The sequence below is a fragment of the Jaculus jaculus genome, chromosome 2 (genome assembly GCF_020740685.1).
Source record: "Jaculus jaculus isolate mJacJac1 chromosome 2, mJacJac1.mat.Y.cur, whole genome shotgun sequence".
In the NCBI taxonomy this organism is placed as follows: domain Eukaryota; kingdom Metazoa; phylum Chordata; class Mammalia; order Rodentia; family Dipodidae; genus Jaculus; species Jaculus jaculus.
In genome coordinates, this window is record NC_059103.1 from 5574479 (window position 1) to 5594794 (window position 20316).

Sequence of the window (20316 nt, forward strand, 5' to 3'; positions counted from 1 at the left end):
CTTGTTTACAAAGGCCTGAGCTCAGTTCCCCAGCACCCATGTAAAAACATGCCAGTTGGTGCATGCATCTGGAGTATGTTTGCAATGACAATGGGTATACCCATCACACACACCCCCACACACAAGTAATTGCTGACTGTGCACATAAAATTGAGGGTATTAAAGAATTTGACACCTGCTGGGTGTGGCAGAGCACACCTTTAATCCCAGCAATTAGGAGGCAGAGCTGGAGGATCTTCGTGAGAGGCCACCCCAAGACTACATAGTAAATTTCAGAATTCCAGGTCAGCCTGAGCTAGAGTAAGGCCCAGCCCCCCAACCCCCCCCCCAAAAAAAATAAAAGAATTTGACACCTAGTGGATGGAAGAGTAACCCTGTTGTTTTCCACAGGTCTCTGGGCGTGACACTTTGGGAGCTCTTTGATAATGCTGCTCAGCCATACACAAACCTTTCTGACCTGGACGTTCTCAAGCAAGTCATCAGAGAGAGGGACACCAAGCTCCCGAAGCCCCTGCTTGAGCAGCCGTACTCTGACAGATGGTTAGTGGCTCTGTGTTCTGTTTCGTCATCTTCAGGAGACATTGCATCTCCATGGTTTCCTGCTTTTAGCATAAGATGCTATGAGAAGCAGTTTCCTATGCATTATTCTTGGCTGGTTATAGAAATCTTTGTGGTAGCCTTTCTTGTAGCTGTGACCAAACACCTGAGAGAAACAACTTCAAAGGGAACACTTGACTTGGCTCACAGTTGCAGAGGTTTCAGTCCGTCATGGTAGACCGCACTGTGGAGTAGAGTAGCTCACAGTGGTATAGAAGCTGGGGGGAGAAACATGGAAGTGCCAGAAACAATGCACTTCAAGGACGCACCCCCGTGACCTCCATCCTCTAGCTAGGCCCCACCCTTTAAAGTTTCTAGCACCTTACCAGCTGGGGGTCAGAGCACCGGTACATGAGCCATTTTATACCTAAATCATTGCCATCTTTTTTTTTTTTTGGTGGGAAAAAGAGGTTTATTTTGGCTTACAGGCTCGAGGGGAAGCTCCACAATGGCAGGGGAAAACGATGGCCTGAGCAGAGGGTGGACATCACCCCCTGGGCAACATAAGGTAGACAGTAGCAATAGGAGAATGTGCCAAACATTGGCAAAAGGAAACTGGCTATAATATTCATAAGCCCGCTCCCAACAATACACTGCCTCCAGGAGGCATTAATTCCCAAATCTCCATCAGCTGGGAACCTCATTGCCATCTTTTTAAATCTAGTATTTTTAAAAAATACTTTTATGTATTTATTTGAGAGAGTATGAGGAGAGAGAGACCAAGAGAGAATGAATGAGAATGGGTGCATCAGGGCCTCCAGCCACTGGATATGAACACATGCACCACTTTGTGCATGGCTTACATAGGTGCTGGGGTATTGAACCTGGGTCCTTCGGCTTGACAGCCAAGTGTATTAACTGCTAAACCATCTCTCCAGCCTTTTTTTTTTTTTTTCTCCAATTTTATTTATTTATTTGACAAAGAGGTAGAGAGAGAGAGATGGCGCACCAGGGCCTCCAGCCTCTGCAAATGAACTCCCAAATGTGTATGCCCCCTTGTACATCTAGCTAACGTGGGTCCTGGGGTATTGAACCTGTGTCTTTCAGCTTTGCAGACAAATGCCTTAACAGCTAATCCATCCCTCCAGCCCCCTAGTATTATTTTTGAAAAATGTTTACAATCAAGAATTTTGTTACTTACAATAAAGAAGCATAGAGAGTATAAAATAATACACAAATTGAAAATGAAGCTAATTTACATATTGTGTACTTTAATATTTGCAAAACTATTTTAGTTTTCTAATCTGGAGTTGTTTTTGAGATAGGGTCTCACTCTAGCCCTGGCTGACCTGGCACTCACTCTATAGTCCCAGGTTGGCCTCTAACTCACATTGGTCCTTGTACCTCTGCCTCCTGAGTGCTACACTCAGCACACTGACATTAGTAATGTATTAATGTGTACCTTTTTTTTGTTTGTTTGGTTTTGGTTTTTGGAGGGAGGGTCTAATTCTAGCCCAGGCTGGCATTGAACTCACAGTGACCCTCCTACCTCTGCCTCCCAGGTGCTTGGATTAAAGGTGTACACCACCATGCCTGGCCTAATTTGTACTTTTGAGACAGTCTTGCTCTCTAGCCTGGGCTGGCCTGGAATTTACTAGTAGCCCAGGCTAGACTTCAATTTTGTGCCAATTCTCTTGCCTCAGCCTCCCCAGTTCTGGGATTATAAGCCTGAGCCAACCATACCCAGCTGAAATTTACTTTGTGTATATGTGTGTGCATTTTTGTTGTTGTTGTTTTGAGGCAGGGTCTCATTGTAGCTCAGGCTGACCTGGAATTCACTGTGTAGTCTCAGGGTGGCCTCGTTCTATCCCCGCCTTCCCAGTGCTGGGATTAAAGGTGTGCACCAACACACCTGGCATGTGTGTGCTGGCCCACATGTGTGTATGTGGAGGCCAGAGAACAGCTTCCATGCCATTCCTGTGGCACTACCTGCCTTTTGTGAGCCAGGGTCTCTCATTGCCCTGAACCTCGTCAGTTAGGCTGGTCTGGCCACCAGCCCCCCCAGAGGTACCTCTCACTGCCTTCTAAGCACTGAGCTCACAAGGAAACGCTACGTGCAGGGGTTTTTACGTGGGTTTTAGGGATCAAACTTGGGTGGTTATGCTTGAGGATGCGGTCCAGGTTTGTAGCTTACTTTTTTATTTTATTTATTTATTTATTGATTGATTGATTGATTGCAAGCAGTGGGGGGAGAGAGAATAGGGACACTAGGGCCTGCAGCTACTGCAGACGAACTGCAGATGCATGCACCCCTTTGCATCCGGCTTCGCATGGGTCCTGTAGGCAAGAGTCTTAACCACTGAGCCATCTCTAGCCCTGTAGTTTACTTTTGATGAAAGTCTTTGGACCAGGTTTTGCTTCATTCCCATTAGGGTCAGGCTCCCTTCCCGTCAGACAGCACTGTCGATAGCTGGCGGCATTCCGGAGGTTGACTCCCTGGGCTTATGGTGGTCCTTGGCTCCCCAGGTTGTTAGAACTGTTAACTCAGAACAGTGTCATTTGTTCTCTGTAAACGTAATATTGTGAAGTTGTCTTGTCTTCCCTTCTGCTTATAGCTGCAGCTTAAGATGTTGGCCATTGTCAGCCCTTTGAAGAGCCAGCTCTTGTCCTCCTTCAGCTCCCTTATGGACGCGCAGCCGTGTGTGCAGCTCCCTTATGGGCATGAAGCCTTGTGCGCAGTTCCCTTATCTGCATGAAGTCTTGTGCACAGAGATCGCTTTATCCATAAAGCACTTGAATCTTCACCTGGCAAAGTGAGCAAATCAAACAGTATAAGATAGGGCTGGAGTAAGGCTCAGTGGTCGGGTGCTTGCCCACATGCACAAGACCCTTGGTGCCGTCCCCAGCACTGGCAAAAAATATATATATATATATCAAAAGCAAAGGTCAGCAGCCAAGTTATGGCACAGACAGCAGAAGAACAAATAGTCTGGCAAATCACAGTCAGATGCTGTGAAATGTCCCAAAACACAGAATTACTCATTTCCTCTTGAATCACCATGGCCAGCAAGGATTATGGTGTGGGGAAGGGGTTGAATTGGCTTTGGGGAAAAGTCTTTTTTTCTTACTTTAAAATAGTACATCACTGTTCCATTAACCACTTCTCACATACCCCACAGGTATGAAGTTTTACAGTTCTGTTGGCTGTCACCGGACAAGAGGCCAGCAGCCGAGGACGTGCACAGACTGCTGACCTACCTACGGATGCAGAGCCAGCGGGACTCGGAGGTGGATTTTGAGCAGCAGTGGAGTGCTCTCAAGCCAAACACCAGCAGCAGAGATGCTTCAAGTAATGCAGCGTTCCCTATCCTCGACCACTTTGCTAGGGATCGGCTTGGACGGGAAATGGAGGAGGTCCTCACGGTCACTGAGACAAGCCAGGGACTGAGCTTTGAATATGTCTGGGAGGCCGCCAAGCATGACCATTTTGACGAGCGTGACCAGGGCCGCCCAGATGAAGCCTTACCGTACTCTAGCATGTTCTTCCCTGTGGAGGTGTTTGAGAACTCGCTTTCAGACCCTGGGCCTGGAAAGCAAGATGACAGCAGCCAGGAAGCCCCCCTCAGGGCCCCAGGGGTGGTTCCTGTGTTTGATGCCCACAACCTGTCTGTTGGCAGTGACTACTACATCCAACTGGAAGAGAAGAGTGGCAGCACCCCGGAGCTGGACTATCCACCTGCCCTGCTCACGACCGAGATGGATGAGCCAGAGAGGGTGGCAGCCGAGACCCCTAAGTCTGCAGCCCTCAAGAATGTTGAGCTTGAGGAATCCAGTACAGACGAGGATTTCTTCCACAGCAACACAGACCCCAAAGATCCTGGCTCCGTGGAGGACTTGCGTGTTGCCAGTGGCCCACAGAGCCCTTTCAACAATATATTCAGTGACCTCGACAAAGGAGATGGCTTGCCCAGTCACCAGAAAATATTCGACCTCATGGAACTTAATGGAGTGCAGTCTGACTTTAAGCCAACCACCTTGAGTCCCAGCCTGGATGACCACCAAGTCTCTCACCCTGACAAAGAAAAGCCCCACAAGTCTTTTGACCATGACCCTTTGTACTTACCAGAGGGCCTTTTGCCTCAAGACCACTTTGATCCACTGAACATTCAAGAATTATCAGAAAACTTTTTATTTCTCCAAGAGAAAAACTTACTGAAAGGCTCATTGTCTAGCAAGGAGCATATAGACCACCTCCAGACAGAACTCAAGAATGCTGGCTTTGCCGAAGCTCTGCCAGACACGCTCTGTGGGGGCTCTGTAGAAACTGAGCTTCATTTCGCCGACCATACATCAAGTTCCCCTTTGCCACAGGAGAACATGTGCACCAGAGGTGAAGAGGCCGATGTTCCGCCCAGGAATGGTGCTTGGAGCGTGTCATCACAGGTGTCCCCAGCAGTGCAGGTACCTCCTACCTCAGTCACAGCAGAAGAAACTCCTAACAGTCCCTCAGACTCACTTCTGAGGCTAGGAGAAACCAAATCCCCATGTTGGGATGTCAGTATCTCTGAGGACAGAGTCTCCCCAAACCCAGTACCAGATTCTGTGACTGCCCCAGTTGAAATTCCCTCTCCCAATGCCAAAACCCTCGGTGGAGACAATGGGCCCCTGGACTCCACTTGCCAAAGCAAGGGGACCTTGAATGTAATTGAAAAGGACCCCACTCTCGGTGATGGGCTCACAACTCGGGGTAGTGCACAGAGCATTCTTCCAGACTTAAGGCAGGAGTTACAGCATCAGCCACTTTCAGAGGACATTCACGGTGACAGTGTGCCAGAGAAAAGCTTGGAAGCTGTGGAGACTTTAAATCAGCTCAGTTATAAGGATGCCACAAAAGACACAGGCTTGACGTCTGCTCTCTCTTCAGACTCCACTAGCCAAGACAGCCTCTTAGAAGACAGCTTGTCTACACCCTTCCCTGCCTCGGAGCAGTCTGTGGAGACCCCAGACTCACTGGATTCAGTGGATGTTCACGAGGCATTATTAGAGTCCCTTGGCTCCCACACCCCGCAGAAACTCCTGCCCCCTGATAAGCCAGCAGACAGTGGCTATGAAACTGAGAACCTGGAGTCCCCTGAATGGACCCTGCACCCTGCCCCCGAGGCCACTGCAGACTTGGACTTGGCTGCAGCCGGGGACAGTGGTCCGAGCAGTTTGCCACCCAACCCAGTCATTGTCATCTCAGATGCCGGCGATGGGCACAGGGCTGCAGAAGGGCCCCCGCAGACCTTTGCACCTGGCTCCCAGGGCTCCTACCGGGACTCCGCCTATTTCTCAGATAATGACTCCGAGCCGGAGAAGAAGACTGAGGAGGGCCCAGGAACCTCTGCCCCAGCCATGGTGTTGGCAGAGGACCATTCCCTGCCTGAGCCAGTCATCCCAGAGAAAAGCTCTGGTGCCAAAGACAGCTGCCTGCAAACCCAGAAGAGCCAGCCAGGTCAGAGTTGTCTGTCAGCTGTGCAGAATCCCAGTCCTGTAGAATTAAAGGGAATGCAGCAGCCCACACCCCCGGACGTCTCCACACACACGTGCCCTGTGGACTACGAGGCCTGCAGCCCGTTCAGTGTGATGAACTCAGAACTTAGCAGCGGTGATGACTTGGAGGTGCTGGAAGATCGCCCCTGTACCCTTGCCTCCGCAGGGACCAATACCAATGAGCTCCTCGCATACACAAATGCCACGGTGGGTAAGCCCTGTCACTCTGAGGGCCCCAAGTTGAAGGAGCCAGATATTGAAGGGAAATACCTGGGCAAGCTCGCAGTGTCTGGGATGCTGGACCTCTCGGAGGACGGGGTGGATGCGGACGAGGAAGACGAGAACAGTGACGACTCCGACGAGGACCTGCGGGCCTTCAACCTGCACAGCCTCAGCTCCGAGTCAGAAGATGACACCGAGCACCCTGTGCCCATCATCCTCAGCAAGGACGACGGCAGGCAGCTGCGGAGCTTACTGAAGCCTCCCGCAGCCATGGCCGTCGACCAGCGGCCTGACGGCTACAAGAAGGAGAGGAAAGCAGTGACGTTTTTTGATGATGTCACTGTTTACCTGTTTGACCAGGTAGCCTGCCTCTAGATGACCTGGTCTGTCTGTGTGTCTAACTCCAAATGTCTCGTGAAGCTCAGTATGGTCTGGGTCTTAACTGCCACTTGGAGGCAGCAGATTGTGACAGTGCAAAGCAGTTGGGAGTTGGTGATAGATAGCTCCAAGGATCATCCGTTCACAGGAGCCACAGCTGCCCCGGGACGTCCACTGACATTAGCTGACCAGAGCTTTACAGTCAGATGGATGGGAGTAACACCCAGCACTTGGGTGCTAGCCAGCAGCCTACAGGGCACATTTGGAGGGTGCGAGGCATGGGCAGTAGGGCAGGCTATAGCTCTGCCCCTGCACCTGCCCTGGCCTCGTGGCCGCTTGTGTTCTCTGCTCGGTACACAGACTGGCCTCTTGAAAAGTGGAACAGCTTATAACTGGCAATCTTTTCTTTTTTTCAGGGGAGGGCAAATGTTCTTTGTTTATTGACCTTTTAGACCTTAAATTTCCTTTGTATCAGCCCCTGGGCATATGTGGCAAGTGCTTTTCTACCAGAGATCTGTCCCTAGCCCTTGGCTTGTTCAGAGGGGCTCCATGAAGCTCCCAAGTAGCTTTGAATTGCTGGTGTTCATACCTTGGCCTCCTGGGTGCTGGCATCGCAGATGTATACCCAGCACACCCCATAACCTGAATTTGCTTCTTGGATCAGTTGGATTATATCACGCTTAGTCGTAGGGCCTGAAAATGGCCCCCACTAATTCCCGAAGGCGCAGGATCCCCGGCACTTACACTGATAGTTCTTGGCTTTGCTTGCCTTCACCTTGTGGCGACAGTGGAGGCCTCCTTGGCCCTTCTGTACCTCCTCCCTTGGGCTGTGTCTTCCTTTCTGTTGCATGGTCCTCTGTGATTGTTCACTTGTTCTTGAGGTCGTTTTCAAAGCTAGGAGCATAGCTCAGCAGTAGAGCACTTGCCTGATATAAAACCCTAGGCTCAATCCCTAGCACCACAATAAACAAGTAAATAAGAAATAAAATAATTAACTCCCTTACATTTGAACTACAGCAAAGGGCAAAGGGCGAATAGTTAAAAGAGAGAGAGAACATACAGTTTCCAGGGCTCATCCTAACCCTGGAATCTCAGCCCATGGTTGTGGTCCAGAGGCTGTGGTCTGTCTCCAGCCAGACTTTGTATGAGGAGGTCTCTGTTTCCTCCTCCAAGAGAGGAGGGATCAGGACAGGGCAGAATGCCAGGCTGTAGTGTTGTTTGTTGACGTGGTTGGGTTGGTGTTGGGTCTGGTCCTGTCTTTGGCTTTGTTATCAGGTAGTGCTGACCTCAATATTCATGGGAAGTGTTTCCTCCTCATGCAACTTCTGGAGAGAGCTTTCCACAGAATTCCTTTTACTCTCATGACAGGTTTTCTCTTTCCAGTTCCGTTGATTTCTGCTTACCTGGATTGTTAAGGTAAAGGCTTTGGACTGAAGCCTCTGTCTTTTCTAATGATAGTGTCACGTGCTGTAGATTTGCCTCTGAATACTTAAGACTCCGTCTGACTTATGGATGACTTACATGTGTGTTGGCTAATCTCCAAGTTGAGATCTTGTGTGTTCATGGTATTCACTAGCAGTCATATTCAGTGTGGTCGGAGAGCATATCATTTAAATCCTAATGGGTAAGCTCAAGGCCAATGAGAGAACCTGTTAACCTGTCTGAAATGGTAGACAGCACCTCACACTCAGGATTGGGCCAGTGAGGTTTTTTAATTCTATGTTTTATTTTACTTATTTTTAGTTTTTCAAAGTAGGGTCTCACTCTAGTCCAAGCTGACCTGGAATTCACTGTGTAGCCTCAGGGTGGTCTTGAACTCATGGCGATCCTCCTACCTCTGCCTCCTAAGTGCTGGGATTAAAGGTGTGTGCCACCATGCCTGGCTTCTTTTCTATTTTTTAAAAAAATATTTGTACCTTTGCCGGGTGGTATGGGGAATGAGTGTTCCAGGGCCTCTTGCCTGAATAGCAGGCCTGTGCCACTTTTGCCCGTCTTGGGAATTGAACCTGGGCTGGCAGGGTTTGCAAGCACACGTCTTTAGTTTCTGAGCTATCTCCCCAGGTTTTTTTGTTTGTTTGTCACTGCTAGGGATGATGAAACTCGAGGCTTCGTGTGTGCCAGGCTCACCCTCCACCGTTGACCTCTACCTCAGCCCCAGCACTTTCTTTTTGCGCAGGTGCTCGGGCTCCACTCAGGTCCTCATGCTGGTTCAACACGTGCTCTTAACCACCGAGTCAGCTCCCAGCTTCCTCATTACTTTTAAAGAAAAAAAAATCTATTTCTTTTAAAATTATTTTCCAGTGTATGTGAAGGTCAGTGTCTCTTGCTGCTGTGAACATGCCTGCCGGCTTTACCGAGGGTATTAGAAAATTGAGCCTGAGCTGGTAGGCTTTGCAAGCAAGTGCCTTTAACCACTGAGCCATCTCTCTAGCCCTCCCCTATCAAGCACTTATTTGCCGGCCTTGGTGGCGCACACCTTTAATCCCAGCACTCAGGAGGCAGAGGTAGGAGGATCGCCGTGAGTTCGAGGCCACCCTGAGACTACATAGTGAATTCCAGGTCAGCCTGGGCCAGAGTGAGACCCTGCCTCAGAAAACCAAAAATATATATGTGTGGGTACATTAGAGAATGGCCTCTCATCACTGCAAACAAACTCCAGACGCATGCACCACTTGTACACCTGGCTCATGTGGGGACTGCAGACTTGAATGTGGGTCCTTAGGCTTCTCCAGCAAGCACCTTAACTGCTTGGCCTCCTCCCTAGCCCCCAAGCCCTTTATACCCTGTTTTTAAGGTGACTACTTCTCGTGTCCTCTTGGCACTGACATGTTGTCAACTCTGTGAGTTGAGGTCTTCCTGTCTCTGCAGGCGAGGTAAGTCTGCATTTTTCCTGTCAGTGTGCGATTCAGGTTCAGGAGAGAATGTGGACACTCTGTCTCTGAAGCCTTCCCCAGCTGGGTGCAAGCCACAAGCTTCAACCAGCCCCTGTGGGTTGTGGTTTCAGTGTTAGTTCCCCTTTCAAGTTGGGTCGAGAGTTGCACAAAATGGCCAAACTGAGGCCTGGGGACATTCTTCCAGTCCCAGCTGTGAGTTCAGTGCTTACCAGTGTGGCACATTGTGCAGGGTCAGCTCAGGGCAGGCCCAGCGGCTCCTCCTGGCAAGATGGCCCTGGTGCCCCAGATCTTGTGCACCACTTTCTTGAGCAGTGATACAATGAGCCTTTAAAACACTGGTGCTCCTTGGGCTGGAGAGATGGCTTAGTGGTTAAGCGCTTGCCTATGAAAACCTAAGGACCCCGGTTCAAAGCTCAATTCCCCAGGACCCACGTTAGCCAGATGCACAAGGGGGCGCACGCATCTGAAGTTCATTTGCAGTGGCTGGAAGCCCTGGCGCACCCATTCTCTCCCTCCCTCCCTCCCTCCCTTTTTCTCTCTCTGTCACTCTCAAATGAATAAAAATAAACAAAAAAAGTTATTAAAAAAAAAGTTGGTGCTCCTCATTGGGGGCTCACTTCCCACCTCTGCAGAGGAAGCTTAGCTCTCCTCAGAACTGTAGGCATGAGTTGTCCAGGATTGCAGGGCTGGAGTGACAGAGAAGACGGGCAAAGAGAAGAGCCTTCGTCCTCCTCTCAAGCTTCCCTTGCCTTCCCTCCTTTAGCGCGACCTCTGACCTCTGTATTTCAGGCCAGACCACATCACGTCAGAGGGAACTGTGACACATGAATGCTTTGAATTCTGGGCTCACTGTCCCCCTGCTGCCAAACTCCCTGCTGCATTTCCTTGTCAGAGGCCTCTGGGCAGGGCCACATGCCAGCCCACCCCGAGCAGAACCTGCTCTGCCCTCAAGAGGCATACCTTGCCATGTGTGGTGGCACATGTCTGTGATCCTGTCACTCAGGTGGCTCAGGCAAGGGGATGGAGAGATTGAGGCTAGCCTGAGCTACATGTAAGTATAAAGCCACCTGTGCTAGCTACATAATGAGACCTGTCTCAAAAAAATAAAGTACAAGGGCTACAGAGATGGCTCAGCAGCTAAAGTGCTTACCTGCAAAGCCTAACTACTGGGGTTCAGTACCCCAGGACCCACATAGAGCCAGATGCACAAAGTGGCGCATGCATCTGGAGCTCGTTTGCAGTGGCTAAAGGTCCTGGCTTGCCCATTCATTCTCATTTTCATCCCCCCCACCCTGTCTCTCTCTGCTTGCATATAAATAAAAGTTTATTATAGTTACAACATTTTTATACCTCAGAGTTGATAACCCAATGTACTGGTCAGCCTGGGGTAGAATTGCACTCCTATCTCCCAGGACCATGCCGACCAGAATATGTTTGGCTTTTTTAGGAGACTCCAACCAAAGAGCTGGGCCACTGTGGAGGAGAAGCACGTGACCCCGGGCCCAGCAGCCTAGCACCGCCCTCGGTCTCACCTTACCTGGGCAGGGGCATGAATTCTGAAAGTTCCACGGATGAGGAAGGTATCTGGCTGTGCTAACTACTTGAGAAGGAAGTGGGAAGGTAGACCGTCAGACCCTGCTAGTGTTTTTGGAAGGACCTTGGCTGCTTGTTGTAGGTGGCCGCTCAGTTAACAGGCTCCCTGTGTCGTGGCCCTGCCACCTGTCAGCAGTGTCTGTCAGTGTGCCAAGCACACCTGTGCCTGGGGTTCCCTCTCCTTATCACGAAGTGATAACGGGCGCTGTTCTGTTTGCAGGTGGCGGCTTTGAGTGGGATGATGACTTCTCCCCAGGCCCTTTCATGTCGAAGACAACCAGCAGCCTGCTGGGTTCCAAACCTCCTCTTCACTCCTCCAAATACTTCTCTCCCCCGCCGCCAGCCCGGAGCGCCGAGCAGAGCTGGCCGCACCCATCGCCCTGCTCCCGGTTCTCCATTTCCCCTGCCAACATCGCCAGCTTCTCTCTCACACATCTCACCGACTCAGACATGGAGCAAGGAGGTAAGACCGTGTGTGTGCAGGGCCGAGGGCCAGGGTTCAGCCTGCGTCGTCGTCCCTGCTGGACTCAGGCATGGTGTACATCTGTCCTCATAAAACCCTCAGAGGGCTGAGAAGATGGCTAACTCAGTCAAGTGCTTATCTCCTAAGCATGAGGACCTGAGTTCAGTCCCCAGTACCTACAGGAAAAACGCTAGACATGGTGATAGGGATCTGTAATCCCAGCACTGGGGTGGTGAAACAGGCTTTTTGGCCAGCCAGTTTTAGCCTCATTGGTGAGTTCCTGGCCAATTAGAGATGCTTAGAAAAGTGTTGCTGAGGAATGACACCAAAGGTTGTCCTTTGACCTCCATATACCTGCACACGCGCACGTACACACACACACACACAACACACACATACATTTAAAAAAAAAGCCAGACATGGTGGCACACGCCTTTAATCCCAGCACTCTGAAGGCAGAGATAGGAGGATCACTGAGCATTCAAGGCCACCCTGAGACTACATAGTGAATTCCTGGTCACCTTAGGCTAGAACGAGACCCAATGTCAAAAAAAAAACAAAACAACTAGAGCCAGGCGTGGTGGCACACGCCTTTAATCACAGCACTCAGGAGGCAGAGGTAGGAGGATCGCCATGAGTTCAAGGCCACCCTGGGACTACAGAGTGAATTCCAGGTCAGCCTGAGCTCGAGTGAGACCCTACTTCGGAAAAAAAAAAAACAAAAAAAAAAGAACCCAGCATTTTTTTTTTTTTTAACTTGGGCTGGAGAGATAGCTTAGCAGTTAAGGTGCTTGCCTGCAAAGCAAAGGGCCTTGGTTTGATTCCCCAGGGCCCATGTAAGCCAGATGCACAAGGTGGATGCATCTGGAGCTTGTTTGCAGTGGCTGGCGTGCCCATTCTCTTTATATCTGTGTGTCTGTCTCTCTCTCTCTCCCCCTCTCTCTCCCTCTGTCTTTGTCTCTCTCTCCCTCTTTCTTTCTCAAATAAATAAAAATAAGATATTAAAAAGGAATATTGTTTCTTAAAAAAATATTTAAGAGAGGGGGGAAGAGGCAGGTAGAGAGAGAATGGCCATGCCAGAGCCTCCAGCCACTGCAAACAGACTCCAGAAGCATGAGCCACCTCGTGCATCTGGCTTATGTGGATCCTGGGAAACAAACCTGAGTCCTTAGGCTTCACAGGCAAGAGCCCCAACTGCTAAGCCTCTCTCCAGCCCAGCTTGTTGTTGTGTGTGTGTATTTGTTTACTGGGGTTTGAACTCAGAGTTTCACATATGCTAAGCAAGCTCTCTACCACTGAGCTATGGGCCCCCCCACACACCCTCTTTTTTTAGAGAAGGTCTTGTTAAGCTATTCAAGCTGACCTTGAACTCACTCTGTAAACAAGGCTGGCCTTGAACTTCTCATCTTGCTGCTTCAGCCTTCTGGATTGCTGGGCTTACAGGCTGTGCCTAGTATAAATTTTCACTATCTTAAAGGGCCACGCATCCCCCACTTTTAGGGGTTCCTTCAAAGGCTTATTACATGTCACTGCTAGCCTGCTGGGGGACTTTTGGCAATTCCCAAGGTTTCTCATCCATCTTTGCTCCTCCTCTCCCACTTTGCTGTTAGCATCCCTCCTTGGGTTCCCCTTGTTCCCGTTCAGAGGGTGCCTGCTCCCAGGGACACTTGACCTGTGGTTTGGGCCTGAGCCCGGGGAATTCTGGCTCTTCCCTGGCAGTGTTGATTTTGCCATTAAGTCTTGGTCACTGTGCGATACCAGAAGGGGGCTGGGACCTCCCAGCAGAGGCCGACCTGTAGTGCAATACCTGAACATATGGGCCCCTTTCCCATACCCAGATGGAAAGATAGTTGGTAATAGGAACATTTTCTGTTTGAAGTCTCCAGGTCAAATAATAAATGTGGAGTGTAAAGGCTTTCGTTTGTTTGCATAGTTTTCACCTGTGCCTCACAAGCTCCTAGCAAGGGCAGATGTGACGCTGGCGCTGATTTGCTCCTCTGCCCTGAGTGTGGCCACAGAGCCACCGTGGGAGCTGAGCAGCTGTGTGTGCGCAGCGGGGCGAGGGACAACGGGAGCCGGGAGCACAGGCAAGGGCGGCGGACACCAGCTGTGGCTCCTTCCCCTGCCGTGCTGCTCAGATGGCCTCCACATGGGTGTCACCTGGGGTGGTCATCCTCAAAACCCACTTTGCTACCTTGCTTCCTCTCGGTGTAACAGGCAGCAGCGAGGATGGGGAAAAGGACTAGGCGACCTCGGACACAGCCTCCTGCCTGGAGTACTGGTCCTGCGCATCAGCAGAGCCGAGACGTGCACGGACTCCATGTTGGCTGACATGACACCGCAAGAAGGCTCAGGTGATGGGGATCCTGGCCGCCGCAAGCAGCTTGCTTCCCTCTGCAGCACACACAGGCGCGCTGGGCTGGCTGGGCGGTCAAGGTGGCCGTGCCGCCACGCTGCTTCCACAGGAGCGCAAGGAGAAGTGCATCCCAAGGTGTGGCCTTCTGCATGGGTGTCCTCCCCATCACGCCTGGGCCTCCAGCCTGGGCACTGGTACCACGGGAGGTGCCAGGAGAATGGTCACAAGTGAGCCATATCTACTGTCTTTAAAGACCCTCTAACCGCTCTTGTGACTGCATTGTGGATGTGTTCTAAGAGCCCCGATGTACAGAGTGAGATATTCAAGGAAAGCAGCGGGTCGAGCAGGTTGCTGTTCCCTCGTTTGCTCTCGGCACGGTGCTGGAATGAGGCCGCTGTTTGGAGAGCTCGGCCATCTTCAGACTTGGGAAGCAGGCGTGTGTGAGGATACTCAGCCTGGCTGCCAGTGTTTTTGATGAGTCCAAAAATACTGCTCTGTGTCATTGTTCAAATCAAACACATTTTGTCTCCTAGAAGGTGGGTCTTACAGCCCACCCTGCCCCCCACTTTTTAGCCCCTTTGGGCAAAGTCTAGTTGGAGATGTACCCACACTCAGCTCCCAGTTGCAGCCTATGGTCCATGTTCTGGTGTGGCAGTGAGGCCTGTCACAGGCAGAGCATGGCTGCCACCCCACGTCCTTCCACGAAGGCTGTGACTCTTCTTGTCTGAAGAAGGCAGGGACCCTGAGGTACATGCATCCCCACACAGGGCTCTGGGTGCAGGGCGGTTTGTTCTCTTCAGATGTTGCTGAGAAGTTCTTTAGACACTTCTGTAGGTAGGTCTTCCCCTGGGAGCCACTGCAGGTCACCAGGAGACGCGCTGCCCTCTGCAGCTGCCGGGAGGACAGCAGAGCCCGCAGCCCATCATTGTCTGCTTGTCCTGGGTGGTCGTCGCGGCCACGGGCCGCTCGTCTGCATTAAGCACTGAGTTCTCCTCTGCCCCGCAAGGGACCAGGCATCTCCAGTACAGCAGCAGCAAGTCACTGGCAGGAATCTGCTGTCCCCAGCACAAAGCTGACCTCACCCTATCCTCCTCAAGTCCCCCTCTGACATAAGGAAGTGTTGGTGGCTAGTAAACCTTGGCAAGGCCATGCCAAGTGAGCGCTGTGCCTGCTGGGGTGGCTCCCCTCACACCAGCTCCTCTCACCCCACATGCTATCCGGTGCTCACCTGCTTTCCAGACCCCGGCATGGCACTGGGGTGAGTCTCCGGGCCACAGCTGGGGCCACGTGATGTCAGTGGGGGAGGACTGTGGACCTTTGTGCACCGTGCAGATGGGGGTGTTGGCTAGAGTTTACGTAGGAGATTACGACCTTCATTCTCATCTCTGATTCACTCCACGGATTCTTACACTGAGCAATAACTTTCCAAAGCAAGAAAATTCAGAGTGAAGAGAGTTCCTTTATTCTCCGCTTGCTGCAGACTGAGAGCGCTCCTGAGCCATGCGGAAAGCACTGAGTCTTGTGACATGTGCATTAAAAACAGGGCATTTGAAAGTGATTTTGCCAAAAGAGTCATAATCCTCAATTTTACTGTGGAGGCTTCTAGTGTTTTTTTCTTTTTAATTTTTTACCTCTAGCTACCAATCTTAGCTGAGAGAAATGAGAAATGATTGTATTAGTTCCCTCAAATTATAGGCCTAAGGAGTGCAGATTTAAGACTAAAAGTCAAGCAGATCCATAGACTATATATACATATACATATATATATATATATACATATATATATATATGCACACACACATAACGTGTGTGTGCATGTGTGTGTGTATCCTCCTTATGCAGTCAGCCCAGGATATCTTTAATAATATTTTGGGGCTGTGCATTCTTCAACATGTTAGGAGACTTTGACAACATAGTTCCCATTTTTATTTAAGTCTGACACATTGAGGTAGGGTGGGGTGGGTAGAGATTACTGTGGCACTGCATGGAAGGGAAGATTTTATATTTCTGATAAACACGTGAGTCAACACATTCTTTTAAAATCTCAAGCAATACAAAGAAATTTAAGTAGATTAAAAAGTTCAGCCCATTTTTGAAATGTTAGCATGTGTTTTTTGTCCAATTAAGGTTTTTTTTATTATTATTGATAGGTTGGTTACCAGTACTGGGTGTTCCAAATGCATTTGTTGTAATAATTTATGCCATGAAATAAAGTCAGTGGCTTCTGTGGCTGACTCGGGGAGATCTCTGTGGTGTGTTCTAGCCTCTTGTGGTGCCTGTCCCTGGCCTGCCCGGCCGTGGCCTGACTTTACTGGGGTCGTGTGTTCTTAAGTCCTCTAATGCAGACCTTCATCTCCTCCCTAGCTAGATGCTGATTGGTGTTGTCAAATGACCCTGTCATAAGCCATAAGGAGGAACGTAAAGATACTGCCCAGCCCCCACCAGTCCTGAGACTCGGACCCCACGTCTGGGTCAGAGGCCTCATCTTAAGGGTGAAACTGAAAAGAATACCCTTGCTATTTTTAAATGTACAGGCCGGCTGTTTTGTATGGAGATGGGTTTATCTAAGGAAAGGGTTTGTATAAAAGTCTCGCTGCCATAAACTGCCTTTCAGAGCCTCTTCCTTTCTCCATATTTCTATAGAGTATTTGTAGCATTCGTGAGCTATTGCGTGTCTGTCCCAGAAGGTGGCGGAGGGGTCGGGCGGCTCCTTTTCTCCTCTTTGGCCCATCACCTGAGCATTGAGGTGTCATGCTCCTTAAGTTGGGTTTCCAGAAGTCACCTCCAAGTCAGAATGAGCAGACACGGTTCCTTCAGACTCCAACCTCAATATTCTTAATTAGAGATGGGGTTGGGCCAGTCACGACTTAGCATATAAGTAAGTTGTCAAAGTTGTGTTGACAGTATTGCATCAGCTCAGAGGGCTGAAGCTTGCCACAGGCAAAGCCGGGCCTTCGTACTGGCACTGGTGTGTGTGCGCTGTTTCGTCCCCTCTGCTCCCCAGCTCTCCCTCCTCCCAGGTGGTTCTTCAGAGGCGGAAGAGGCTCACGGCAATATGAACAGTTAATGAACTTTCAGTTTAAATTGTGTACATTTTTAAATTGTAAGATTTTTACTGTATATTGATGCATAGTGTGATTCAATAAATTGCTTGTAATTTAAAAACTATTTAATATTCAAAATAAATATAGTTATATATTTATAAACGGTTGCTGTATTTATTCTGTGTTTTTTCTCTTGTGTGTGGGGGGGGTGTTGGCCTGGTGCTGTGCGTCTCTGAATCGCCGGTGATCCTGAAGACAGAAACGTGTTCTCTAGAGAGTTCTCTCAGAGTCTGCATTGCCTGTGATCACAGCCTCTGTCCCTGCTGAGAATCAGGCAAGGCTTGATATCTGAGCTGCTTGTTTGGCCCAGCCTCACCAAGCTCCTTTGAGAAACCGAACCTCAGTGCAGATCTGGCCTTTAGGCGCACACCTGTGAGCCCCACACTCAAAAGTGGAGGCAAAGGATTGCTGTGAGCGTATGGCTAGCCTGGGCTACAGTGTAAGGCCCTATCTTAAAAATAGCCTTTCTACAGGATGTGGGGCCTCCCCATGGCCTGCCCTCCTGGTCCGTTACTGAAGTCCCAGTGGTGGTGAGGGTCGCGGGTGTGACCTCAGCAAGATAGAGAGACCTGTGCGTCTGTATTCAGACTCCAGAGGGCAGTGTGACCCTGTGGGGGCCAGGTTTGCCAGCTACAGGACAACTCAGCACAGGAGTCCTTGCCCTCAGCCCTGAAACCAGATGCTACTGTTAGCTGAGCATGCTGGTGGCTCACACCTGTTAGCCTGCTCAGCTCCCAGAGCATAGCCAGGGTTCAAGGCCAGCCTGCACTATAGCATGAAACCCTGACTCAAAAAAACAAGTGAAGGCCAGGTGTGGTGGTGCATGCCTTTAATCCCAGCTAGACCCTATCTCTGGGGGGGGGGGGGGGAGTTGTTGAGACATTGTATATATAACGCGGGAAAATTGAGGCACATTGGCGGCAGTGACGTTTTGAGCTCGTGTCCTGTCTCCCGGCTGACGGTGACACTCCCTCCCCAGTCACTCGGGTCCTCCGAGCGTCGCCGCGATGCGCTGGGCCGGGCTCGCGGGCGCAGGTGCGGGCCGGGAGGGGCCTCGGGCGGGCGCGGTCCCCCGGGGCGAGGGGCGTGGCCCCGCCGGCTCCGCCCAGCAAGCTCGCGGTCATGCTCCCGCGGCCCCGCCCGGGGCGGCTAAAGCGACGTGTCCTTGTCCCCCGTGGGCAGCCTCGGCGCGTGCGGCCGCGGATCGCCAGGTAACCGGGGAGGGGGTGGGGGGCTGGGAGGGGACTCACCGGAGGGACCAAGTGGCGGCTGGGGTAAAACCTAGGTGGTGGTGGCGCCCACCCCACAGGCAGAGGGGGTGCCATTCACGTGGTGGCACGGGCGGGGGGGGGGGGGCTGCTGCTGCTGTAGAGTCTTGGCAACTGTAGGGCTCTGACCTGTGAGCGTCTCTGTGTCCACCCAGGTCATTTGTGGTTCTAATACTGCCCCCGCGTGTGTCATGCCCTGTGAGCATGCCTCTCTGCGCCAAACAGGGGTGGGGGCACCCCCAGCCAGAGTTAGGATACATTTCTGGGTGTCTTAAGCCAAGTGTCACAAAGCATGTAGGATCATGAGGTACTCATGGCAGCAAGGAGAATGGGGCCTCAGAAGGGTACCCGGGTCAACAGAGGGTCCTTTGCGAGTGGACTCAAGCAGGTGCACAGGACAGGTAAATAGGCTCACGGCTCAGTGTGAATGGGAAGGTCCCTGGCGTCACTGTGCGCCAATGGTCACCACACTGACTGCTGACATCATTGCGTTTAGCAAGGAGGCTCCAGGACAGCCACCCTGCGCGTCCGCTCTATGCTGACTGACCGCAGCGGGCTCCCCCTGTGTTCTGAATTTCAGTTTAAAGTCTGCACCCCTCAGCTGCCACCGCCCCCCCCCCGGACCAGCAGTCTGGAGCTATGAAGACCAAGAACCGGCCCCCTCGGCGCCGGACACCCATGCAGGACACCGAGGCCACCTCCGGGGAGCAGACCCCGGACAGATCCCAGCCGGGCTCAGGGCCAGAACTGGCGAAGGGTCTACGAAGCAGGACAGCCCGGGCGGCGGCGACCACTCGGGCCGAGGTGGGCCGCCGCCGCCAGGGACCCAGCAGCAGCCGCAGGGAGAACAGCATCCAGAGGCGGCTGGAGAGCAATGAGCGCGAACGGCAGCGGATGCACAAACTCAACAATGCCTTCCAGGCGCTGCGCGAGGTCATCCCGCACGTGCGGGCAGACAAGAAGCTCTCCAAGATCGAGACGCTAACGCTGGCCAAGAACTACATCAAGTCGCTGACCACCACCATCCTCACCATGTCCAGTAGCCGCCTCCCAGGCCTGGAGGGGCCCGGTCCTGCACAGGGTCCTAAGCTCTATCAACACTACCACCAGCAACAGCAAGTGGCTGGGGCCACCCTTGGGGCCACCGAGGCCCAGCCTCAGGGCCACCTGCAGAGGTACTCCACGCAGATCCACAACTTCAGAGAGGGCAGCTAGCACCTGGCCCTCGGTTGGGGTGGCAGTGGTGGCCCGGCCTGCTCCTCCCAGCCCTGGTCCCTCGGTGCCACAAGCCCCATACTGGTGGGAACACTCCACGAGGTGGCATTGCTCGAGAGACTCTGTTTTCCCTGGTCCCTCAGCTCGGCCACCAGCCTGGGGCAGGTTCTCCCAGCCCTTGTGGGGAACCAGTGGTCTGGCCAAGTTAACTGGAAACTCAGATATCAGAAGAAGGGCCAGTCCTTGTTGTTCCTTTACTGGGACAGGTAGACTGGACACGAACAGAAAAGCCCTTGACAACCCTTTTCTCTTGTGGAGCCGTCTGACTCCCCCCGCCCCCCCGCCCCGGCCAAGGGGAAGCTCTAGGAAGAAGTTTACTTACAAGTTTCCGTACTTCTGCTGAGGTCAAAGCCCAGGGGCATAGGGGGCTACATGGGACCTGGACCAGTGCTCAAGACCCCCTCGGGGACTATGATAGGGCCAAAAGTGTGATTGATTCTGAAGTCGCCATCTTGACAGGCCAGATGCCTCATGCCCAGCTCTGCAGCTGGGGTTAGACAACCTAGACAGGCCCATTCGGATCTCTTCAAATTCCTTCTAAAGGGACCTTCGAGAGGCTTTTCCCAAGGGGAAGGGGAGAGGTCTGTAGAAGTGTCATGGCCCAGGCTGTGACTGTGGGCGGTCTGAAGGGCTGGGAATCTGTGGCCTTGGTGGTCAGTGGCACCATGCAGATAAGGCGGGGTGTCCCCAGAGA

The 20316-nt window shown here is 51.7% G+C and overlaps 2 protein-coding genes across 2 annotated transcripts in view; both read left to right on the forward strand.

Moving 5' to 3' along the window:
* Nucleotides 1–17184, forward strand: part of Lmtk2 (lemur tyrosine kinase 2) — an 87306-nt gene extending 70122 nt beyond the window's left edge. The window contains exons 10-14 of the mRNA XM_045142803.1: nucleotides 391–540; nucleotides 3717–6651; nucleotides 11011–11143; nucleotides 11377–11619; nucleotides 13837–17184. Coding sequence (XP_044998738.1) covers nucleotides 391–540; nucleotides 3717–6651; nucleotides 11011–11143; nucleotides 11377–11619; nucleotides 13837–13865 — 3490 coding nt within the window. The 3' untranslated portion in view covers nucleotides 13866–17184. The remainder of the gene's footprint in view (nucleotides 1–390; nucleotides 541–3716; nucleotides 6652–11010; nucleotides 11144–11376; nucleotides 11620–13836) is intronic.
* A 1802-nt stretch (nucleotides 17185–18986) lies between these two features.
* Nucleotides 18987–19871, forward strand: Bhlha15 (basic helix-loop-helix family member a15). Its single transcript, XM_004666351.2, has one exon. The coding sequence runs from the start codon at nucleotides 18987–18989 to the stop codon at nucleotides 19560–19562; it is 576 nt and encodes a 191-aa protein (XP_004666408.1). The 3' UTR covers nucleotides 19563–19871.
* Nucleotides 19872–20316: the final 445 nt, after the last annotated feature.